The 25,532-nt window shown below is 42.3% G+C and overlaps 2 protein-coding genes across 3 annotated transcripts; one reads left to right on the top strand and one right to left on the bottom strand.

Moving 5' to 3' along the window:
- Nucleotides 1–2,678: 2,678 nt before the first annotated feature.
- On the top strand, nucleotides 2,679–25,009 carry aldh1l1 (aldehyde dehydrogenase 1 family, member L1). 2 transcript variants are annotated; one of them, XM_044121580.1, is made up of 23 exons: nucleotides 2,679–2,809; nucleotides 4,863–5,011; nucleotides 5,809–6,043; nucleotides 6,118–6,283; nucleotides 6,994–7,095; nucleotides 7,879–7,968; nucleotides 8,210–8,347; nucleotides 13,609–13,734; nucleotides 13,831–13,922; nucleotides 14,243–14,390; nucleotides 14,460–14,579; nucleotides 15,066–15,193; nucleotides 16,547–16,697; nucleotides 16,824–16,894; nucleotides 22,748–22,853; nucleotides 22,936–23,023; nucleotides 23,104–23,197; nucleotides 23,290–23,389; nucleotides 23,476–23,574; nucleotides 23,816–23,981; nucleotides 24,075–24,180; nucleotides 24,255–24,454; nucleotides 24,613–25,009. In XM_044121580.1, the coding sequence occupies exons 2-23, from the start codon at nucleotides 4,885–4,887 to the stop codon at nucleotides 24,666–24,668; spliced, it is 2,709 nt and encodes a 902-aa protein (XP_043977515.1). In that variant the 5' UTR covers nucleotides 2,679–2,809; nucleotides 4,863–4,884; the 3' UTR covers nucleotides 24,669–25,009. The 2 variants fall into 2 exon arrangements, with proteins under 2 accessions (XP_043977515.1, XP_043977516.1); XM_044121581.1 differs by lacking the exon at nucleotides 2,679–2,809 and adding an exon at nucleotides 4,422–4,618.
- LOC122833746 (zinc finger protein 436-like) lies at nucleotides 9,559–13,581 on the bottom strand. Its single transcript, XM_044121582.1, has 2 exons — nucleotides 12,944–13,581; nucleotides 9,559–10,619 (listed from the first exon to the last, which is right to left on the bottom strand). Exons 1-2 carry the CDS (start codon nucleotides 13,140–13,142, stop codon nucleotides 9,826–9,828), a joined length of 993 nt encoding a protein of 330 aa, XP_043977517.1. The 5' UTR covers nucleotides 13,143–13,581; the 3' UTR covers nucleotides 9,559–9,825.
- Nucleotides 25,010–25,532: the final 523 nt, after the last annotated feature.

The following is a 25,532-nucleotide window of genomic DNA, read 5'->3' as shown; positions in this document are numbered from 1 at the left end:
TTTATTTGCAACAGTATAGCACTTTGCCCAAGACAAATTTGTCAGATAAAGTAAACCAAACCAATTGACAAACAGACAAGACTGACTATCTGCCCCACCTTTAGGTAAGGTAGTGTAATTTTATTTATACAGCACATTTTCAGCACCAAGGCAGTTCAGTGCTTTACCTTACTTACCAATTGGAACAATTTCTCAAAAGCCAATTTTTATTTTATTTTATTTTATTTAAGCAGGGGAAAATTGTTGGAGGCTTCCTCCAGTTAGCTGGCCAGAACAGTGCAGCACCAGGTGGTGTTACCCGCTGTCACTTCAACAGGAAGAGGAAGAGTTCCTCTGTCTGAACGTGTCACCAGGTTTAACTTGAACCACCTGGAGCCACATGTGGATTATTTTTTGTTTTCACAGATTCAAATTTGTTTGGGTTCGTCCAGCAGAAAAAGCTTTCCATGGGTTTTCCTGAAAACTGAGCTGTTCTAAAGGAACCGTCCAACCACTGGGTCTGCACAGCTGGTCTGACGGTCAGCTTATGTCCTGAGTGGATCATTAACTTGTGGCACTGCTAAGGACCAGAACCGCCTAGTGCAGTTCAGTTGATCTAACTCAAACACTCCCCCCCTCACACACACTGACACGCCCACACACACAAGTGAGGTACAATAGGCCTGTGCAGAATAGAAATGTTGCCATCATGACTGGTTTTGTTAATAATTACATCTTGTTTGGAGCTCAGACAGTTCAGTGCAGATTAAACCAGAACTGCCAAGCAGAGATCAAGTTCTTGGATTGAGTTTAACTTTTGTAACATTTCAACAGTTCAGGTAAAGAAAGAGGCAGCCGCTAAAATTTTATTGTTTATTTATAGATTGAAAACTACTCGCATCATAAAACTAAATATTAAGGTACTTGGAAAATTGTTTTTGAAAAAAGTTGGAAGTTAGAGGGATTTATAAAACCCAGCAAAAATTTTTACTTAATTCCAAATTTAATTTACATTCATTCAGACTAAACCATTTATTTTGATAACTGAACATCTCAGCTTTGCAAAACTATGTCATTGTAATTGTAATTTTTTTTAGCTTAAGAAGAAACAAATCCAAACATTTAGTTACAAATACTGGACTTACTTTGATACTTACACCTCAAAAAGATTCACTGCATATGAAAATAAGCGTTCTCCCTGCTGATTCCAGGCCAACTGTGCCTAAGCAATGTCAGTTCTTAAAGAGAGGAAAGACATGGACTGAGGAAAACAGCAGGATCAGGACAAAAAACTCAACAGAACTGCAAAACCACAGGGCAACAAAATAAACACTAAAGTCTCAGATTTTAGAAATCAGTGAAGGTCAGTAAGGTCAAGCTTTATATTACATATGTGAATCTGATCTCTTATTGACTTTAACTGGAAGCAGAGTCATCAGTAAAAGTTTTGCCCTCTTCAGCCATGTAGCCGCGGCTTTTAGCTGCTGAATAACGTGGTTAATGAGTTTCCTGCTTCTTTATTGTCATTGAGTAATCTATTTTTATGCAGTGACAGTTGTTATGAGAGGGTACCAAGTACAGCAAAGCAATAATCACCATGAAACATGAGTTACATCTGCAGGAGAAGAGCAAAAACAATGACCACATTGCTCAGTTTGGTTCATGTTTGCTTTGATCAGCTAACTCAGCTGAAATCCGTCCAGTTTCACTTTTACTGCTTTAAGATGTTACTCAAGGTCTCTAAGTTAACCTGTAAAAAACATAATATTACAAAAAGAAAAACAAATCCTACATTATTTCATCAATTTGCATTTAGCTTCAGAGATAGTTTCAGTTGACCAATAAAGCATACTTGGACTGCTAATGTTCTGGCTCAGCAGAACTTTTTTAAGAGTGCCATATAACTAGGAGAACATTATGTTTGTTAATCTTCAGGAAACAGGAAAGCTTTGGGGTTTGGAAACCAAGCAACACAGATGTTAGTGCAAAAAGCAGGAATGTAATTATGTGTTAATGTCATGGTGTAGGTTGTGTGGACCCAAATGCAGCAGGCCGAAACGTCAAGTAGTTTTTTGTTGATTTAGTGAAAAAAAATAAGGAAAAAATTTACAGGGAACCAAGGAAGACAGAGAAGAACAAAAAACATAAATCCAAAAGAAAAGGTCGGCTGGGAACAATGGGATAGAATGGGAGGAAGCGGTGTAGAGTGAGAGGAGGACAAGTGTACACCTACTGGGAAAGTGAATGCTGGAACAAAGGACCTGGGCTGATTGGCTAACTGATTTCTGGTGTGAGGGGAGAGAGAGAGAAAGTGGCACAGGGGGCCAGAGAGAGCATAGGGGACTAGGAAATGAATCTAACAGTAAAGCAAAACTAAACATAATGAAACTTGATTAAGAATAACTAAACACAAAAACTAAACATAATAAACTAGAATCACTAAGAAAGGACTGAACTAAAGAAAAACAGGAACAAGACTGATCAAATCAAAATGAGAAACTAACACAAAATAATGAAACTAGAGTCACAAATATAGTTAACACTGTTATTATTTAAAGCAGAGTTTAAGCTCAGTTTTGTGTGTCTGGACGGATAAAGCAGTCTGTGTTTGGTAGACAACAGGTGACAAACTTTGCTTTATTGTGATTGGGCCCACTCAGAGACTGGCCCACCCTAGCACTCCTAAGTGGCCTGCCTTGTCCAATCGCTCTGCTGCGTTCACACATTATGTAATTGAGGCGCCTGCATGTGAGACTGGAAGGGAATTTAAAGCAACTTTTCTCTTCTGCTCACTCCTTTCTGGCAAGAGGAGAAACAAGTTTGCAGCAGGGTAAGGCAGCATGTTAGCTTTTACTTTTGGTGCACTTTCTCTCTGTAGGACAGAGCACATCTGCAGCCACTCACACATACATGTACACACGCACACACACCCACACACATCCACACACAATATTCAGCATTTAAAAGTCATACACAGATATATGAAAGGAAAGAAATCACTGTGTGACGTGTGCAGGGATGAATGTGTGTGTATGGATGTGGGGGTACATCGATTTTCATTGAGCGAAGTTTAAAATTGTAATTTCAGAGTTGTGTGTGAACTTTGCTCATGTGAAGCTCCCATAGCGAATGAGAGCATCTGATTGGCCAGGACCAGAGGGATGAACTGAATACAGGAACTTGATTGGTTTGAGCAGGCTGGCAGAAGTTCAGGCTCTGTGTCTGCCAGATAAACTGCCAAGTTGGAGTCATGAATGCTGAGCACAAACTGTGTCGAACTGCTGTGTGACAATTTTCTCTTTTTTTTTCTAATATTGCAGAAACAAATGGAAAAAAAAACAACAACTTTAGGCTGCTTATCCAGAAAGGCAGAATTTTAATTATTAGTGTTAGCTCTCTGCTAAGGCATCCACTAATTCATTGTTCAAAACTCGATTAGAATAGAAAGATGCATCAGTTGGATCATTTGGCACATAAGAGTCACGCACAATAAGACACACATCAATCATAGCATATGAGCAGCAACATTAATCAGTTATGCATCCCATGCCTGATGAGAGCAGCTGAATGTTTTTAATTCTCAACGATGTTCCTGGTTGTGATCAGATAGCAGGACGTTCCAATGCCATCCAATTTAGGCAGCAGCTAATGATCTGTTAGCTTATCACCATTGATTCTGTGTTTAGTTTAATGTCTGGTGCTGTACATCATGCAATATTATATAGTCACAGTCATATAGTATTTTAGGGCCCTTTCAACACCACCACATCTCAAAAACATTTAAATATAGCATAAACATGCGATAGGTTTTCTAATTTATCTCAGAAAGTAAAACTCAAATATTACATAGAATCCTCACAGGTTGGTTGATATAATTCAAGTCTTCTTTTCTTGCCTGTTCAATCACTATGAGTGCACAATAAGTAAAGCAGCAGACTCGGCATACAGCCCTGAGGTGCACCTGTGCTCTAATCAAACAAAAATACACAGAAAGACATTAACAATGTAAGTGGTTTTAACAATAGAAACAAATCCTTAACAGATAAACTCCAAACTATTGATATATGATCCTATAAGTAAAACACTCATGAATATTAATAAACCTGGTTTACTGTTATCATAAAAAGTATGAGTAATTGTTAATTGCTGAACATTCTAATGGTTAAAAATGCTAGTTTCACCTGGTGAAAAATATTTTTGAATAAGGATAACGCATTCCAAGTGTATTACATCAGTATGCAAGTCATTACTGTTGCTTTTGGGCTGATGAAAAGGTTTCGTCAAAGAAACTACATGAATTTCTAAATGTGTGTGAATGCTGGCTTATATCCCTGTGTTTACAAGTTGGTCCAAAAAAAATTCAATAAAATAGAAATAATCACGTTTTTCTGCACTGAGAAAAAAAACTGAGGAATTTCGTCCTTTCCCCTCCCTTTAGAATAAAGGAACCAGCAACCACAGCATGTCATACCCCTTACCATCAAAACACAAAAACTTGAGGTAGAGCTAGGAATTATTTGCTCTGGTTTTGTCCATGGATACATCCAACAGCATCTTACTCAAACATTTGACAGATGTAAAGTCAGGACTTGCATCACTGTTAAAAGACTGATGAACTTGTCATCATCCTCAACAAACAGTAAGAGTGAATCAATATTCCTACGATCCATTGGCCTGCCAGCTGCTAATCCACTCTCTCTTCCAGGAGTTGCCTTCCCCTGATGTACATTTCTCACTTTGTAAATAAGCATCATTGCCTTTTCAGCTCTGTGTTCTCTGACTCTGATTCTGCATGTGGGTCAAGAGAATCCCGAAAAGCATTACTCTGGACGGCTCACTTTGTCTTTGCGTGTGTCTCCGTGGACACACGTTTGTCCTCTCAGAAATAACATCCAGGTCCCGAGAATGAAGATCGCGGTCATCGGTCAGAGCCTGTTCGGCCAGGAGGTTTACAGGGAGCTGAGGAAGGATGGCCACACAATTGTTGGGGTTTTCACTATTCCAGACAAGGACGGCAAGGCCGACCCGCTGGGTGAGAGTTATTCAACACAGCAGATATTTATGAGAAACTGTCAGATGTCTTTAGACATTGTTTCATATAGACACAGATTTCATATATTTGTTCTTTCTTTCTGAATGTTGTTATTTTGCAATGCCTTACTCTTCCTTTAAATACTTGCTCTGGCAAAATGTAATCGAATACTTTCCATTTCTCTGAGTGTATGATTAAATAAATGGTCATTGAGCAGAATAAATTATAAACAGAAAATAATGGAAACTCCATATTACATAATAGTTGAATCAGAAACACAAACAGAAGGACGGCCAGTGACACCATGCCGACAGCCTCCTTATGTCGACCTGATCTAATTAAATTTGCTGAACAATGTCCAGTAGGTGTCAGTAAATCTCTATCATACTGCATCTGACTCAGTATAAGTAAAACTAAACAAAACATCATGAAGAAACCAATGTTTTGACAGCCAATGTCCATTCGTCCATTGGTTTTGTTTAAGCCAGTGATGTTGTTTCATAATATTCTCGTTGTGCATAAAGAATAACGTTGTTTCCCAGGTGTCGCTCACATTTCACATAAAGATTTGATTAGCTGGTCTATCAGTAATGTTAAAAGTGTTGTAACGACAGAGAAAGTAAATAATTAGGTTTGTCGTTCCTGAAAGAAAAGTAATACCTTTAATAAAGCCTTTTATTTCAACTCTAGCTATTCATTCTTGAGACTGTTGTTGATGGAAATATGGACTTGCCTTTTAATGTTGGTGAAATCCAAACATGGCGGTTTTCTGCCTGTTTTCTCTTCTTCTGCTGCAGCCACAGTGGCAGAGAAGGATGGCGTCCCTGTTTTTAAGTTCCCCCGTTGGCGAGTGAAGGGTCAGGCCATCCCAGAGGTGGTGGACCAGTACAAGGCTACAGGAGCAGAACTCAATGTCCTGCCCTTCTGCTCCCAGTTCATCCCCATGGAGGTCATTGACCACCCCAAACATGGCTCTATTATCTACCACCCCTCACTGTTGCCTCGCCACAGGGGAGCCTCGGCAATCAACTGGTCAGTGACGCTCATGCTGGAACGGAAAGGGATTTCTGGTAGCGACCCAACATCTGTTTGACTGTCCCTTACAGGACCCTCATCCACGGAGACAAGAAGGGAGGCTTCACGGTGTTCTGGGCTGATGATGGACTTGATACTGGACCGATTTTGCTGCAGAGGGAGTGTGACGTTGAACCTAATGACACGGTCAACACAATCTACAAGAGATTTCTCTTCCCAGAGGGCGTCAAAGGCATGGTGAGTGACGGATGTTAGCCGCAGAGTACATCCAGTCTTTGGGACTCTAATGAATGTATGATGTTCATGGGAGGTTCTACACAGGGGTCAAGAGTGTCCAGTACCCATTTAGAACTGCATCTGAAGATAATACTAATTCAGTTTCTCATAATGACAACCATAAATGCAACTTATCTCCTGAAGAGAGACACTATTTGATTGATTTCATTTTTATGTGAAATTAATGACATACTTTTTCAGTGTTAGGCAGTCTGCTGCTGCTGGCTGGATTAGTTTTTCTGAGGCATTTTGAGTTACCGTTTGTATAAAGGCTGATCACACGGATCTACTTTGCTCAGTTATTGATTTTGATCCAGAAAAATTATAACAGCCTCTCTTCTCAGATGATTCCAAAGACTCAGATTTTTGAAATTGTAGGCGAGTTTTTACCTAATAATACAAAGTTGTTCAGGGACTTTTTGAGCATCTTAGTGAGCATCTTGATTGTTGAGTTGTTACAAATAATCCCAGTTATTTTAATATTGGCCCATTACAGAATGTAGTAAAGCAAACGACAGTGTTACATAACTATGTTGCTTTATGGGTTCACCTTCTCTTTATCCTCTCCTTATCTTCTGCAAGTCTCCATCATGAACAAACTGGGGCAGAAAAATCCTGAAGGTTATCACATGTTTGCTTCAGCAGCTTGAATAACATTTCTGTGACGGCAGGTAGAAGCGGTCAGGCTAATCACCAAAGGGAAGGCACCAAGGATCACACAACCTCAAGAAGGAGCCACTTATGAGTGCATTCAGAAGAAAGACAATTCGAAGGTAAGCCAAACAAAAACACTCCTTGTGTTACGGGATAAAAATGATGTTGAGGCAAAACACATGGAGTTGAGCCTCATTAGCACTTTACATGCTTATCCGGGTCTGAAGCCTTTGCAAAAATGTTTACTTCTGATTTCAGAATTCACTAATAATTAAACTGTGAATGTGTAATTTTTGGATCACAGCTCTGACAGGTGACACATTTTTCTGTCAAAGGAAGTTCTTGATTTATTTCCCAGCAGCAGTGGTTTACAACCCATACGCACAGAAGAAAACCGTAGACGTTTCATACTACGTCCTGGCAGCAATACTGAATGGAGTGGTCTGTGTATCAATTTTAACATTTATTCAGCAATGAGAATCTACAGTATCGTCACATGTTCATAACACAAAGAAAACTGATAAGAGGAACGAACAGCAATGGCATTTTGTGGAGCGTTGACTTCAACTACTGTAGAGAACTGTTTGGACCGACACTTCACTGACAGACTTCTTTCCTAAGTTCATAATCATTATTTTCAGTAATTGTTTACGTCCAACTTTACCATGTCTGGCTTTTTTCTGGTGCAGAATTATGATGCATGTCACACATCAACAACAATGAATAATCTGGCCATTCAGACTGCAGTGAAAAAGTCGCATTTGCCTGCTGCGTCAACGTAGCCTATAAGGACAGTCTTTGTTCGTTGGCGAAAACTGTCATTATAGGAACATTATAAAAAGTGTTCAATGATAACAATCCTCCCCTGGGGTACAGATGATAGCTGCTCTCTGTGTTGGTAGATTGACTGGAACCAGTCGGCTGAGGCCATTCACAACTGGATCAGAGGAAATGACAAAGTGCCTGGGGCCTGGGCAGAGCTTGATGGACAGGTAACAGAAGAGCCTCACAGGCCCTGGGTTTGTTCTCACCCTGGGCACATCAGGACACTTTATTCCACACAGACTTCTATTCATTTTCCACATCAGGAAACATCTTGTCTTGTCAAGTTAATAGCTGATATGTTCATCATGCATTCAAAAGTGCAAAGATCTTGACCCAGAGAGGTTCACTTCAGGAGCAAGTTTCCACTACTTCACTGCAGTACTTAGTCATCTCTCTCTCTCTCTTCAGAAAGTGACTTTCTTTGGCTCCACTCTGGTGGACAATGGCACTGCGGCCAATGGCCAGCCTCTGGACATTCCTGGAGCCAGCCAGCCCGGCATCGTCACCAAGACTGGTCTGGTGCTGTTTGGAAATGACGGCAAGACGGTGAGGGGCACATAGATATATATACAATATGCATACACATTCAGAGCAGCAGGTGGTGCTCTGAATGCTGTGTTATGCCAGAGACAATTAATTATTGTTTATCAGTCTGATGGCAGAGGGAAAGAAACTTTTCTTGTGGCAGGACGTTCTGGTCCAGATGGACCGTAGTGTCTGAGGCCAGGAGGTCCAACAGGCTCCAATCTGACCTGGAGTCCTGGAGGAGTTCAGGTCCTGCAAAGGTTAGAGGTTGCAACTGATGTATTCTGTAAAGGATCGATGTGGCGAGGGGTCGAGGTCAACCTGCCTCTGACTCACCAACGGAGGTAGTCAAAGCCCTGCGTCAGCTGACCTGTAGGGGGCGCCAGTTTTACAAGTCAATGGAGCTTTAGCTTTAGCCAGATTAGCCAGCTGCAGAATTTAAAGTGTAAACAAGACTCAGAACAGGGTTCATACAGAGGTGGCTTGTCATTGTTTTGAACAGCCAGGTAACAGATGTCAAGATGTCGTTCTTCTGTAAAAACTCACCACTGTGAGATGTTGCCTCTTCACTTGTAATGTCTGAATGGCCAGAGGGGGGCGCTCTCTGAAGCTCTAAGATGGAAATGTTTGGAGAAAGAGGGAACAGAAGAGAAAATGTTAAACGATGATGTAATTTCTCTGGATTCAAACAGAAAAACAACACTTGTAATGCAGCACTTGTATCCCACTGACTAACTCTTGAGCCCAACTCAAGAGTAATCACTATCTATCCATTTTATAACATCTTTGTCCCTAATGGGGTCGGGAGGGTTGCTGGTTCCTTTCCAGCTACGTTCCGGGCGAGAGGCGGGTTCACCCTGGACAGGTCGCCAGTCTGTCGCAGGGCAACACAGAAAACAAACATGACAAACAACCATTCACACTCACACCTAGGGAGAATTAAAAGAGGCCAATTAACCTGACAGTCATGTTTTTGGACTGTGGGAGGAAGCCGGAGAACCCGGAGAGAACCCACCATGCACAGAGAGAACATGCAAACTCCATGCAGAAAGACCCCGGGCCGGGAATCGAACCCAGGACCTTCTTGGTGCAAGGCAACAGTGCTACCAACTGCGCTACTCCACAAGAAATGACTAATGCTGGCATAAAGCTGGACCTTTAGTGGTCTCCTGGTTTACAGACATCGATCAGGTGTGAATGTGTTTCCAGTGCAATGACTTACCAGAGCAGAAGACAATAAAACTGGTTTTTATTCAAACAGGTTGGACAGTGAATAGCAGCTGAGACAAACTTTATTCCTTAACAGATAAAATCTTCGTGTTGTCTCCAGGCCCGGCGTCAACCGTAAAACTCTACGTCCACTAGTTTAATAACATAAGATAGCTTACAAGCCCACATATAAGCTAAGAAAACATTCAACATAAACGTTAAAGTCAGTGTTAAAGTCACAAGGTAACATTGTGAAAGATTTCAGGTGGTCTAGCTCCATTAAGGCTGAGCTAGGCCTGGCTCTGACTGGGAGACTGGGCTTTGACACTATGGACCTTCCTGATGTGTCTCTTCATCAGCAGCTTCTCAGTGAATAACTCATAACAAAAGTCACAGCGGTACGGCCGCTGCTCCTTATGTTTCGCCAACACATGTTTCCTCAGGGTGGAGCCTCTGTTGAAGGATTTGTCACAGATGTGGCAGCTGAAGGGCTTCTCTCCGGTGTGAGTCCTCAGGTGTTCGGTCATGTGGCCCTTCAGCTTGAAGCCCTTCCCGCAGTAATGGCAGCTGTAGGGCCGCTCCCCAGTGTGGACCCTCATGTGGTTCTGCAGGTTGCTCTGGCAGGGGATGTGCTTGCCACAGATGTGACAGTCGAAGTTGCCCTTGCCGTCTTTGGCTTTGCTCTCGTGCATCTTGAGGTGCCACGTCAGCACCATCTTTTTGGTGAAGATGTAGTTGCAGATGTGGCAGCGGTACAGCGTGGTGGTGGTCTTCTCCTCCGCCAGCTTGGGATCTTCCAGAGAAGTCTGCTGGGAGCCTGTGCTCTCCTCCGCCGCTCTGCAGTCTTCCAACTGCTGAACGGTTTTGATCAGCTCTCTGGTCAAGGCGTCGCCGTCGTCGCTGTCTTCCATGGACGCCTCCTCCTTCATACTGCTGCTCCACAGCTCCTCCTTCTGCTCCTCGTTCTGTTCCTCTTTGACCTCTGAACCCCCCGGCTCCTCCACGCTCAACTCCAGCTGCTTAGGAGCAACGTCTTCTGTTGACTGTTCTGTTCCGTCTTCTGTAGTTACTGGAGGTTTGGCATCTATAACGACAAACACAAATGAGGACCGTCATGAAATGGAACTAAATACTTCTCCCCATCAGTAGCCTTAAATTCTGGAAATTCAGATCAGACAGCCTATCTCTTCAGTCATAAATGGTTATGATGGATAAAGTTGGACGTGTGATATGGATATCATCCAGCTGAATGCCTTCATGCCCCGTATGAAACCTCCACATCTTGAGGGTGGAGACTTGTTGCCTACAATTCATTCTGCAGTCACAACCTTTGCTTAGCTTCCTTTTCCTCAAGATTGCATTTGTTGTACTGCCGTATGAGTCCACAAGGTGTCACTACTGTTCACGTGCTGAGACTAAGTGGTCTTAGAATGACATCACGCAGAAAACCAGCTGAACTTCGTGATCAATCTGGTGGTAAACCAGTCGTTTACATACACCAGATAAGAAGGCACCTTTTTTTTCCCTTACTGTCTGCAGTTAAATCAGACCAAACCTCTGTTGTTTTAGATCAGTTAGACTTGCACAAATCAATTTTTGCAACGTTTTTTGTATTCATAATCGTCTTTTGAACTGCATGACTTGGGTCAAACCTTTTGGGTTTTCTTTCCACAACGTAGAATTCTCATACAGTTTGGAGTTCTGGCCCATTCCTCACAGAACCGTTTCCTGGGCCGCCTCACTCGTCACACCTTTTCAGCTCCACCCACAACCTTTCTACACTTTCGTATCGTTGATCACTTATCGCGATAAATTTCTTGTGACAAGAATATTGATTTATCGTTGTCACAAGAAATTCTAGCTAATGATACTTAAAACCCAATAAAACTGTCTGGGTTGTTGAGATTATTTTTTACTGTACTAGACTTACTCATTGAACTGTCTTTGTTCAATAATCATTTAAAATATTGATTAAATGCAGTTAGTCTCTGCAGTGTAGTGGTATAAAAGACACTAGTTTATGTGACTGGTGTCCTAAAGAAGTGTACTGTATTACAAATGGGTATGTGGCCCCAGAGACATTTGTGTTTGTGGGGCCGTGATTGTTGTCATGAAATCACAGCTATACAGTTATGTAAAAGAAAGCAACAAATAAATCTTATAACTTTTACTGTTATCACAATTGCACCATAAAGTATCCGTTTTCCCCACTCCTAGCGTAAAATAGTTTGAAGAGATGAATGAACCTTCAAGTATCTGGGAATTGTTCCCAATGATGAACCAGACTGGAGAGACCCATATTTCTCTTCTTGATATCTTGGCTGATTTCTTTGGACTTTCTAATTGGGTCGAACCAGAAAGCAGTACATTTTCTGCTGTAGCCTTGAAATACATACACAGGTTTGTGTCCAACTATCTCAAATGGGTCAGTTAACCTGTCCAGGACATCTCTCATTGACAAATGTATCACTTATGTAACATTAAAGGCGTTACATAAATTTGACATATTCTGTCATTACTGGGTTTCTTTTTTTTTTGGGGTGGGGGGAGTCTATTTTTATTTGATGTATGTAAACTTCTGGTTTTGACTGATTCAAGTTGATAATGATGCATGAGAATCTTATGCCTAGAAATATTTTCTACAACAAGCCTCAGTGCACAATAGCACCGTAAAGCTGAATAAAAACATTGTTACAAGTCTGAATATTCACCACTTACTGCTGAACACTGTACTAATGTGTGAGATCTTATTTCTGAAATGTAGTTTTTCTTCTACAGCTTTTAATGGAAACTGAAAGAAATGAATGACTAGCGCCCCGGGACAGACTGGCGACCTGTCCAGGGTGAACCCGCCTCTCGCCCGGAACGTAGCTGGAGATCGGAACCAGCAACCCTCCCGAGGGACAAGAGTGAACAGAAAATGGATAGATGACTAGCATCTGAGCCTCAAAACGCCGAAGCTCTCTCACTTTTTAACCGACATACAAAATGTTTTAACATTTGAAAGTTCAAATAATTGATACTCTGTCAGATGAAATCGTGTTTTGACACGACACTGATTTAGAAAGGAGCCTTTTTCTTAAATGGATTTCTGAGTTTTCAGTAACTGAAGACGTTTATAAATCTGCCACTGCGTATGAAACAAAAACATCCTGTAAATAATCCGCTTTAAACTGGACCAGTCAGACAGACTGGGTAAACGCGGTGAAACAGCCCTTTAGTCCAGCCAAACCTGCAGGGAGATTTCTCCAGAATGATGCCCGGAACCCGCAGCGGTTAGCCCGGACCGGCTAATAGCAGCAGGAGGCAGGAAGCTGCTGGAACAGGCCCTAAACCACAGGTTGATGTGAGCCGCTTGGGTCGGCTCAGTGGACCGCTGGGTGACGGACAGCAACCAGACAGCCCTACCTGTCCTGTGGAGCTTTATCTCCGGTTTGTAGACCAGGTCCAGCATCCGCTGCAGCCTCTGGTTCTCCAGCTGGGTTCGGTAGACCTCCTCCTGGTACTCCACCACCGTCTTTTCAACGAACCCATAGATGTCCACGGCAGCAGCGGTCAGCCTCTCCGTGAGGAAGGCGTTGAACGAGTGCAGAGTGGCAGCGGCCATGTTCCTCTTTGAAAACGAGCCGTAGGCTGAAGGCTTCCTGAAGCAGCCGCCGCGAAGGATGCTGCAGCCGCACAGTCACACCATCCAGGTCACCTGTGTTCTCGCTGGCGCCCCCTGCTGCCCACAGCTCTGACTTTCACCTTTCAAACCGTCTCACTGCAACAATCCTGTGGTTTATGATCTCTCTATTTTTGGAGCAATTATATTTTGCTCTTTTAAAATAACATTTCTAAAAGTACACACGGTCATTTATTCCTGTTCAGATTTATTTGGGCAAGTGGCTTAGAGCATAGTACTAGAGTTTGGTTGTAACTAGTTATATTTACCCAATAACTTTTTTGAAAAAAATAATATTTTATTTAGTTTTTTATCCAGATGTATTTCAGGAGCTATCACAGTATATGCAGATATAATCACTATGATTATATCATACTGCATGTGCTCATTTCATAACTTTTCTCTTCAGCTGCTGGTGAAGAATCTGCAGTTTGAGGATGGCAAGATGATCCCAGCAGCTCAGTACTTTTGCTCCGGGGGCAGCACAGCTGTGGAGCTCACCGAAGAAGAGAAACGCTTCGCTGAGCAGATGAGGGTGGGATGAACTGACGTACTGAGCAAGGAATGATAAACTCTGGTCAAACCAAAGGTCTTACTTAGATCTTACTTCCTCTTTCCATTTTTCTGTCAGGCGGTATGGAAGAGTATCCTGACGAATGTCAGTCAGATTGAAGATTCCACAGATTTCTTCAAGTCTGGTGCAGCTTCAATGGACGTGGTCAGGTAAATAAAACCAATCAATCTAAAAACATTTATCCGATTGACTTACCATTAACTCTTTCATTGTCATGTGCAAAATTGAATGAAAGAAGCTTGAGCTTCAGAACAGTATGTTAATTGTAAAATACAAAAATCTACCAACATCTTTTTCTTTCGTTCAAGAAGCTTTGATATGGATATCCTATTGTTATTGGTCAAATCCTAAAAAAAATAACAATAATAAAAAACTTCTAGTTAACATTCTAGAAGTCTTTGTTAACATTCAATTTCTTTAAATGAAGCTTTAAATATTTTTTTAAACAAGTCTCTCTCTTAACCTCCAGGCTAGTTGAGGAAGTGAAGCTTCGTGCCAGCACCTGCCAGCTGCAGAACGAGGACGTCTACATGAACACCACCTTCCAGGATTTCATCCAGATGTGTGTCAGGAAACTACGGGGGGAGGACGGGGAGGAAGAGCTCGTGGTTGACTATGTACGCGGTCGGTACCCCAACAGGAAACAATGTCTGACAGCATTAGTCATTAATGGTTTGCCTTCCCAGGTGGAAAAGAACATCAACAACATGACGGTAAAGATCCCCCATCAGCTGTTCATCAACGGAGAGTTTGTGGATGCAGACGGCGGAAAGACCTACAAGACCATCAACCCCACTGATGGCACGGTAAGAGATGAACAGCATGACGTCTTCCTCTTTACAGAGAGATTCTAACCGAACAGAGCCGGTCTGGCTGATTTCTTTCATTGGTTGTGTTACCTGTACTGGCAACTAAATGTTGCCCTTTGGAAAATTCAACTTATATCATCCAAGTATCTTCAGAGATGCCCAATATTGGGGTCATAGTTCAGGTACTTGTTCAGTTTTTGAGAAATTAATCAGCTGCTCCCACTTGTAACAAAAAAATAACAATACCTTGTTACCATGGCTACACATCGTAGCAAATGTCTGAAAGTAAAAATGTAAGAGTAAAAATCCCTCCAGCCACACAGCATCCAGACCTGGAAGAGACAACTGTCCAGTTGTCTCCACCAAAATATATGACCAAAAGTCTAGAAAAAGATCAAATCAGAACTAACTCAGTGGGTCTACTCCCGACACACTGCCACCAGGACAGGAGAGTGATGTCAATGTCAGTGACGTGTCTTACAGGTCATCTGTGAAGTGTCTCTGGCCCAGGTCAGTGATGTGGACAAAGCAGTCGCTGCTGCTAAGGAGGCGTTTGAATCGGGGGAGTGGGGCAAGATGAACCCAAGGGACAGAGGAAGACTCATCTACAAGTAAGTAGTACTGGATGATGCTTGGTATCTAAGGTATGCTACATTTTACATTTAGCATTTAATGTGTCTGGCATGTAGCTTGGTTTCTGCTTAATACTATACTGGATTTGTAAAGAATAACTCAGAACAATGCCTCATATTTATAAGGCATGCTTTTTTTGTGACCGTTGGACGATGTTAGATAAACCAGTTCTGTCCATCTATCGTGTTAAGCCTGTCTGTTGAAGGAGCAAATAGGTCCAAGATGAAAACACAGATATCCTTCACTCAAAAATCAAAATCAATTCAAAGACCTCAATAAATAACAATACATAGATTTTTTTTAGGATTTTTTTTTTACCAATAGGGGCCTTGATTGAACACTAAATAGACAGGAAACAGGATGGAGACAGGATGGAGACAGGATGGAGACATGATGGAGTCACAATGGAGACACGATGGAGACATGATGGAGACAGGATGGAGACAGGATGGAGACATGATGGAGACAAGATGGAGACAAGATGGAGACACGATGGAGACAGGATGGAGACATGATGGAGACAAGATGGAGACATGATGGAGACAGGTGGAAGACAGGATGGAGACAGGATGGAGACACGATGGAGACACGATGGAGACAGGATGGAGACAGGATGGAGACATGATGGAGACATGATGGAGACAGGATGGAGACAGGATGGAGACATGATGGAGACAGGATGGAGACAGGATGGAGACAGGATGGAGACATGATGGAGACAGGATGGAGATATGATGGAGACATGATGGAGACAGGATGGAGACAGGATGGAGACATGATGGAGACATGATGGAGACATGATGGAGACAGGATGGAGACATGATGGAGACAGGATGGAGACAAGATGGAGACAAGATGGAGACATGATGGAGACAGGATGGAGACAGGATGGAGACATGATGGAGACATGATGGAGACAGGATGGAGACATGATGGAGACATGATGGAGACAGGATGGAGACAGGTGGAAGACATGCGGAAGAACCCAGAACAGCCACGTTGAGGTTGAAAGTGTCCAAAGTTTGTCCAAAAACACGATGTAAACGTTGAGCTCACTCCCAAACTGAGCGCCGTTAAATTAGGATCTGCGTTACCTTCCCAATCTCCACCATCATTCAGCATCATTCATTTCAAAGTTCTGAAATATGTGACTTTTAGTCATCAACATATCTATTTGAACTCATTCATCCATAACACTGGTGACATATTGTATGCAGGTGAAGCTGACAGACTTTAGACATTGTCAGACTGCTCTGCTTGCTGACTGATTTGCATATCAAACATATTTCCTGGCATTCTAGACTTTGCCTTTTCTCCATCTCCTCCCACAGACTGGCGGACCTGATGGAGGAACACCAGGATGAGTTAGCTACTATTGAAGCTGTGGACTCTGGAGCCGTTTACACTTTGGCCCTCAAGACTCATGTGGGCATGTCCATCCAGACGTTCCGTTATTTTGCTGGCTGGTGTGACAAGATCCAGGTAAGACAGCTGACTTTATAAGAGTCAGCCAAACCCCATCTTCAGATACAAAAATGTGTATTTTTTGCACATCTGTAACTAAAACCTCTGACTTCTGCTTATTAAAATAATGTAACTTTCTTCCAGGGCAGCACCATTCCCATCAACCAGGCCAGACCCAATCGCAATCTGACTTTCACCAAGAAGGAACCAATTGGGTGAGGATCTTTCTTTTTTTCAAATATTTTTTTTCATTTCTTAACACAATGCCTTATTTGGAGACATGCCACTTACTTTTACGATCATATAAATACTAAGAATAACTTCAAGATACTGAACTAATTGAAGTTTTCTGTTTGTAAACATGGCAGTAGGAGTTTTGGACACGTAGCACTGACAGATAGACCGATCCATCCGTGCTACTGTAGGAAAATCTGACGAGGTAGCACAGATAGTCAGAACACCGTCATGCTGCATGTTTTAGTTCTCTCCCAGGTTTAACGCACCTGGATCCTATGATGGCTCGTTAGAAAACCTAAAGAAGACTGACATGCTGAAAAGGTTGTTACTACCACCAGGGAGAGAAGTAAAACATGCAGGATGGGAACCCCTGCAGTAAAGTGCAGGGATATATTTATAGTTTTCTCCTCAAACCACAGCGATCACTTATTAATAATCGCAAAATAAACAATAAGCCTAAAATCGTACTGCTGCAACAGACTGAATGTTCTGCTCTTTGTGTTTGAAATATTTCACTGTTTTTTTTAGGGGCGTTGTTGTCAGTTGCTATGGCAACGAGTCTGCGTGTACCCTGGCCAATGGAGAGAGCGAGAAAGACGTGGTTTTGAGTTGTACTTCCACGGGTTTTCCTTTGCTGTGGAGCACAGCGCAAAATTAATAATACCTACATTTCCAAGTTTCATACGGCGGCAGCGCGGCTGGATGGCATGTAGTAGAAAAATGTTTTTGCCCTCCAGCGTTGTCCACATGCACGAAATAACCTGCATGTTATTGTTCCCTTATGTAAACAATAACATGCAGGTGGCCAACATATGTAAATATGATTATGATTAAGTCAGTGCAAGTCACTTAAATATCTATATATATAGGTAGATATAGATCTAGATCTATATAGATATAGACCGTTTCCTTTTCAGTGATCTGCTGAAGTTTAGTGATCACTGTTTCTTTTGCATGAATCTTGTTTTTATTTGAAACTCTCTGATCCCCAACTGTCCCTAGTATAGAAACTACTTGTTCAGTGTTTCCTCCAGAAATTTTATTATTGTTGGGGTTTTCTACTTCAAAGGCAGCTTTTATTGCCAACTTTCTCCTGATCTTACGTCTAGACTTCTTCGATGGCTTTTTATCATCTTGGTGGTCTCCATTTTCTTGGGCTTCAGAGATTGTTTCCTCTTCAATGATCTTCTGTACTTTAGAGATCACTGTTTCTTTGGTACAAATCCCAACTGTTTCTACTGTAGAAACTAGTTGATGTTCACGGTTTCCTCCAGAAGCATTATCATTATCCAGGGTCTCCAGTTCACAGGCAGCTTTCATCTCTGCCTTTCTCCTGATCTTACGTTTTGACTTCTTCTGTGGTTTTTTCTCATGTGGTTGGTCTCCGTTTTGATGTGTTGTGGAGACCGTTTCCTTTTCAGTGATCTGCTGAAGTTGATCACTGACTGTTTCATTTGTGTGGTTCTTGTTTTTGATGGAAGCTGTCTGATCACCAAATGTTTCTGGAATAGACACTTCTTGTAGTTCACTACTTTCTCCAGAAACATGATCATTGTTGAGGTTTTCCAACTGTTCAGAGACGGTTTTATTTGCTGACTTTTTCTTGTTCCGACGTTTGGATTTCTTTGATAGCTTTTTCTTATCTTGATGGTCCCCAGTTTGTCGGGTTTCAGTGACCGTTTCTTCAGCGATTGCCTCCTGTGGTTTACTGATGACAGTTTCATTTGTATGATTCTCAGCAGCTGCCTGATCCACAACGATTTCTGGTTCTGAAATATCTTGTTCACTATTTGCTCCAGAAACATTTTTATTACTGAGGGTCTCCAGTTCACAAGCAGCTTTGATGAATGACTTTCTCCTGTACCAACTGGCAGATCGCTTCAATAGCTTGACCTGCTGATCCTGCTGCCCATTCAGTTGTGTTTCTGAGGGTTGTTTTCTTAGCAACAAAAAGAGCTCAGTCTGTGTTGAAACCGTTTGATAAACTGGTTTAGATTCACATCTGGTTTCCAACACATCTAACTCAGTTTGCGTTGAAACTGTTCTAAGGACTGGTTTTACCTGACATCTGGTTTCCTCCATCTCCATCTCTGTTTGTGTAGAAGCAGATGAATAACGGACTGTTTTCTGCTTTGGTTTGTCCTGTGAATCTGTCTGACTTTGTACTGAAACCATTGATTTCTTGCTTTGTCTGCTCTCTGAGAGTCGTTTCCTCATCAGATCCTTCTGCTGTTTCAGTTTTGCATTTAGTTTCTGATTTATACTGAACATCTCATCAAGCTGTTGCATTTGGTAGTTTTGTACTTCCATATATTCCAATTCAGTCTCCTTAGATTTGGCAAGACATGTACACTCAGCTTGACTTGTTGCCTTTTCAGATGAGTGGGGCAAATTCAGACTTCCAGGTAAACACTGTCCTTGAACAGTTTCTGCTGTTGGATTTTCAGGAACCTCAGTTAATTTCTGTATTTGGATGTTGTTCTTTGGCTTTCCCGTCGATGGTGTTGTAGAAATCAAACTGTTCTGGGAATAACTTTCCTTCTTCAAGGAAGCTGCCTCATCAAGTTTGTGTGCCGGCATTGAAACAGTTTGAGATTCAATATTCTCAGCAACAAAACTGACATCAATATGAGGTTCTGATTTGGGGAACACTTTCCAAAATGTCCTCTTTCTGCTGCTGGGCAAAGCTGCCTGATTACTTTGGTTTTCCGGCAGTAGACCATTATTGATGTCACTGTTTTCCGTGAAAAATGCAAGATCTACACGAGCATTTGACTCAGGGAAAGTTTTCCAAAGCAGTGGCGTCTTCTTGACGCGCTTTGTCTTTGATAACTGTTTGTCCACTTTTTGTTCCACTTCCTTCTGTGGTTTGGAGATGTTTGTCGTCTCGGTGATCAGTTGTGTGGTTGAAATCACAGGTTCCTCTTTGCAGATCTTCTTTGTGGAATCTTCCTGGTCACCTTCGTCTTCAAGCAGAGAAGTGTCCTGCTTTTTCATATTTTCTGTGCCAGACTTTGACGGCTGTTTCGTCTCTGAAATATCAATAGTGTCCTGAACTCCAACGGTGGACTCTTCTTCCCTGACCAGAGAAGTGTCCTGCTTTGCAATATTTTCTGTGCCAGAGTTGAAGGGCTGTTCCTTCTCTGGTGTCTCCTTCGGTACAGAGATCGATTCCTGTCTGGTATCTGGTGAAACCTCTTCCATTTCAGGACTTTCAGCTGAAATCTTTGGATCAGCAGGGGCGTGTTTCTCCAACCAGATATGATATGGGATCATTTTTATCTTTTTGCCCCTCGTTATTGGTGGCTGTTTCTTAGACTTTGACGGCTGTTTCTTCTCTGAAATATCCATAGTCTCCTGCTCTCCAGCGGTTGACTCTTCTTCCCTGACCAGAGAATTGTCCTGCTTTTTAATATTTTCTGCAGAAATCTTTTGGTTGACAGGGACGTGTTCCTCAGACCAGGTCTTAAATGGTTCCTTGTTCATCTCTTTGGACTCATTCTCAGGTGTCGGTCTGTCCCCTTTCTGATCCACTGAGTCCTGTGCTTCGGCGAGCGATTCAGTTTCAGTCACTGATGAAGCGTCCTGCTGTTCGATATTTTCAGCAGACTTTTTTTGCTCCTCAGTTGCGTACAGCTCCCACCAGACTGCAAATGACACCTTCTTCTTGCGTTTGGTTGTCTTGGGTGGCTGTACTTCTCTTTTGACAATGTTGTCGGATGCAACCTCTTCGATTTTTGGTTGGTTGGATTGCATTGTAAACAAACAAAGTTGGAAAATCTTACTTTGAACTGCTGAATAAATTCTCAAGAGCTGCTAAAGGGCTGTGATGAAAGTAGACCGATGTGACGAGCTTATATAATCGCTTCTATCAAATTATGGGCAAGAAAAACAACATATAGCTAGCCTATATTTATTTTATTCTATTTATTTATTTTTTATTTTACCTTGTTTTGTGAATAAAAACGTAGGTCTGATGTTAGAAAAACTGTTTCTATCAATATTTTTATAATCGTCTTTGCAATAGCGGGACAAAACCCGCCTCACTCCTAAACACAGAAATGCTTCAGCTGCAGAGAAAACTTCTGACTTTAACTTCATCATTCTGCTAAAAGCCCGGTTCGGTTCGCTACAGGCAGTCTGAGTCGGTCCCACCGACAGATATAAAGAATATCTGTCTTTATATCAGGCATCCTGATATAAGACACGGTACTGTGACTGTCACCGCGAGTTGAAACGCGGCTCAAAGCCCCGGTACCACCACCCGGTACCACTCGGTCTCTGTTCGATCTGTTTCTCCTTAATGTTTCTACCAGGCGGGTTGAAGCCGCTGCTGACTGGATCTGGGTTGGAGGTTCGCGGCTGTAAATAGAAGTTATTGCAGAACCTCAAGTGTTAAAGGAAGATTCGGCCCAATTAGAGCATTTAGAGTTCATAAAATAAACATCAGAGAAAATACTGTAGAACCGCAGCAAAAAGCCAAACATGCCACAATGAAATGAATCAAAATGTCTCCAAAGCATCGGCGGACTGACAGGGGCCACCGGGGGATTCCAGGTGGATTCCAGGTAGATTCCAGGTGGATTCCAGGTAGATTCCAGGTCGATTCTAGAGATGCTCATCGCAGCGGCTGTTCATGCAGGGCCGGCCCAAGGTAATATGGGGCCTTAGACAGAACCCCCCTCCCCCGGAACCCAAACATGTTTAAATATTAATAAGGTGAATCTGTGAGAGGGAGAGGTTTATTGACCGAGTTTAAAATCAATCACTGATTATTGGTTATTTGTGAACAAAACCAATTCAAACACAAAGATTACACCATATTGTAGCCATGGTAACACAACAATCAAACTATCAAGATGATTCTTTAAACTTTTACAAAGTAAATGTCCTAATTAAATCCTAAATGTACTTTCTTTTCTCAGCTGAATGCATTAAATAAAATGCAATAACAATGTTATTCTCTATAAATGATGCTACAGGTTTAGATCTATGGCCTGTGTTACAATTAAACCATTTCTAGGGGCCCCTGAGTGTCAGGAGGCCCCTGAATGGCCCCTACCAGCAGCTACTGAGTTTTCTTTATCTTGATATCCCAGTCTTATAATTCTAGGTCTTAGTAGTGCTAACATCAAACTATTATATAGAGTTAACCCCTTTGAGCTTTTTGGATCTATAAATCAGTCTGCAGTCAGGTTGTTCTAGAGGTTAAATAGATATTATCAGAGCTTAATCAGCAAAATTGCAGCAATTTTGCTGATTTTATAACTTTATAACCAGAGACTTTCTCTCCTCTGGTCTGTTTAACAGCTGCAGTCTCAGATCAACTCAGACCTTATAGTCAGCAGCAGAAACAGAAACTTTATACCTGTTGGGGAAAATATAGACTAGATTTGCTTTGCATTTCCCTGCATGATGGCAATAATATAGTAGGATCCAATTAGATTATTGATTAACTTGGGTTGTTGCTGTGTTGTTGTACTGAGCTTTTGTTCAACATGCCCCTTTTTTAAATTTGAGTCCCTGCCCCTCCATAGGTCTCTGCACGACCCTGAGTTATATTGCCTGTTTGTAGATGTAAATGATTATGTTTTTGGTTATTAAACCATGCAAGACCCAGAATATAGCTACCACTGAAGCAGTGTCACCTACGCCACTTTCCACCAAGTAAATTCAGTCGAAATATTGCAGAAATAAACTAATCTGAGAGCCATACATCAAACATGGCCTTCAATGAGACATCAGTACATCTGGAGCTCTCCAGACCAGTCTGTGTGCTGTGTGATGGTTGCAGTCGGTCAGCCCAGATAAGCTTCCCTTGCTCCCCTCAGAGTGTGCGCCATTGTGATTCCTTGGAACTATCCGCTGATGATGCTGGCGTGGAAGACCGCAGCCTGCCTGGCAGCAGGAAACACCGTCGTCCTCAAACCAGCTCAGGTAGGATCCACGTTTTACACTCGGACCCAGAGAGAAGGAAACCCTGAAAGTGTTTCAGACTTTCGCGTCCTCTGGATTCCAGGTCACTCCGCTTACAGCGCTCAAGTTTGCTGAGCTGGCAGCAAGAGCGGGACTCCCCAAAGGGGTGGTTAACATTCTGCCTGGATCAGGTGCACTCACGTATCTCAGACTTGCTCCATTCCTGAAGGAAAGACGGAGACTCTTTCTGAAACTTCTGCCTTCCTTTAAGGGGCTCTGGTGGGCCAGCGTTTGTCTGACCATCCTGACGTGCGAAAGCTGGGCTTCACGGGTTCTACAGAAATCGGCAAGCACATCATGAAGAGGTGAGAAGCCCTCACACAGCACTCTGAAATTTAAAACCCAGAAACAAAGATAACTGCTCTCATCGTGTGTGTGCGCTCTGCTTCTCCCCAAGCTGTGCAGTCAGTAATGTCAAGAAGGTTTCCTTGGAGCTCGGAGGAAAATCCCCTCTCATCATTTTCGGTGACTGTGACATGGACAAGGCTGTGCGCCTGGTCAGTCCCTTCGGAGGACTGTTCATCAGTCGGTGCTTGTGTTTACGGTTGGCAGCACTAAGACCCGGCTGTTGTTTGCCTTACAGGGCATGAGCTCCGTGTTCTTCAACAAAGGAGAGAACTGCATCGCAGCTGGCCGGCTGTTTGTGGAGGAGACCATCCATGACCAATTTTTGAAAAAAGTGGTATGTTTCATCCTGGACTGGTTATTATCTATCACAGGCCAGCATGGAGACACACAGCAGACATCCACAGAGACCAGAGTAATAATACTGATTACTCTGGTTGTGCCTCAACAATCTAACCAATCACAGTCATGTAAACTTGTCTAACTAATCATTCACTCCTTTGCTACTGAGCCTTTGCTACATTTCAACAGTCTTGATTTGAGCTTTGAAAGACAATCCCGCTGATCTTTTTTTCCAGGTTGAGGAGGTTAAGAAAATGAAGATCGGTGATCCATTGGACCGCTCCACAGACCACGGCCCTCAGAATCACAAAGCCCACCTGGACAAACTCTTGGAGTTCTGTCAGATGGGAATAAAGGAGGGAGCCACCCTCGTCTATGGAGGAAGGCAGATCCAGAGACCTGGTGAGGCAGCAGGAGGAGCATGAATGGCGACTGATTCCTGTTTGCTCTTCATCCAGCTCTTAAATTTGCGCTATTGTTTTCCTCCGGTTCCAGGTTTTTTCTTTGAGCCCACCGTGTTCACTGATGTGCAGGACCACATGTACATCGCTAAGGAAGAGTCATTCGGTCCCATCATGATCGTTTCCAAGTTTAAGACCGGGTAAGCTGAAATCCAAAGCTGCGTCGTGCATGTGAACGGTCTGTGTTGATGCGCTTCCTCCCAACATCCTCCAGAGAGGTGGATGACGTCCTGAGCAGAGCCAATGCTACGGAGTACGGACTGGCTTCAGGAGTTTTCACCCGGGACATCAGCAAAGCTCTGTATGTGAGCGAGAGGCTCAACGCCGGCACTGTCTTCATCAACACCTACAACAAAACGGATGTGGCCGCTCCCTTTGGAGGCTTTAAGCAGTCCGGATTTGGCAAAGACCTGGGTGAGGGATTACAGCGTCACTCAGAACCCAAACTGGGTTCGGATATGATAACACTTGAACCGCCATGAACTGATATGCAGTGGTTAAGTGGATGTGAAAGGGAAGTAGTCAGAATAAGGACTGAAGAGTGTGTTTGTTGTCTGCTTCTCTGTCAACAGGTCAAGAGGCCCTAAATGAATACCTGAAGACAAAAGCCGTGACCATCGAGTATTAAGCTCCCTTCCAGCAGAGGGCAGCATCTCTGGAAGACATCTCAGTGGATGGATACAAACGTAATGATACTGACTACTCTGGTTGTGCCTCAACAAGCTAACCAAATCATGTAAATGTATCTAATCATTCACTCCTTTGCAACTGAGCCTTTGCGTAAACTACAGATCCTGATCTGTCTGGAGAAACTCTGCAATCACTGTGAATTCACTCTGGAGATGGAAGAATAAGAATCTTCCAACAAAAATCTTCTTTTATTGTGTTGCTGTTGAAATGAGACCAGAACCATTATGAATGTAACATTCCCAACAAACCTTGAACACAAATAAAAACTGTTAAACAACAGGTCTGCCGAGGCTTTCTTTTTTTCTGGATTATAGTCACTTTCTCACTGTAGTCCACAGTTTATGTTCTGGATCTAAATATTTGCCTCAAGAACCAAATACTTCCAGTTCTACCAAATGTTATGTACTAAATACCAAATGTGGCATTTGAAGTTTAATCAAATTTCACTCATTCAACTTATCAATGTGGTGCCAGTTCACAAGAAAGGTTGTTTCAAATGTCTAGTTTAACACAGAAATACAGTCAGACCTAGTTGCACAAAATTGTGATCAGGTAAAAGTAGCGCTACTTCAAGTAAAAGTAAAAAGAAGCCATCCAAGAGTAAAAAAAAGAAATTGGTAAAAAAAATCTGCTCAAGTACTGACTAACTGATCAAATGATCAATCAATTAATATTTAAAAATTACATAGTCAGATATACCAACATATAAATTTAAGTTGAATGTTTTGTATCTTAAGGATGGAAATGACAATAATTTATATGAGAAAAAATTTACAAAATCAGGCGAAATATATTGTTTTTC

The sequence above is a fragment of the Gambusia affinis genome, linkage group LG07 (genome assembly GCF_019740435.1).
Source record: "Gambusia affinis linkage group LG07, SWU_Gaff_1.0, whole genome shotgun sequence".
NCBI classification, from domain to species: domain Eukaryota; kingdom Metazoa; phylum Chordata; class Actinopteri; order Cyprinodontiformes; family Poeciliidae; genus Gambusia; species Gambusia affinis.
This window is presented reverse-complemented; position numbering and strand designations above follow the sequence as displayed.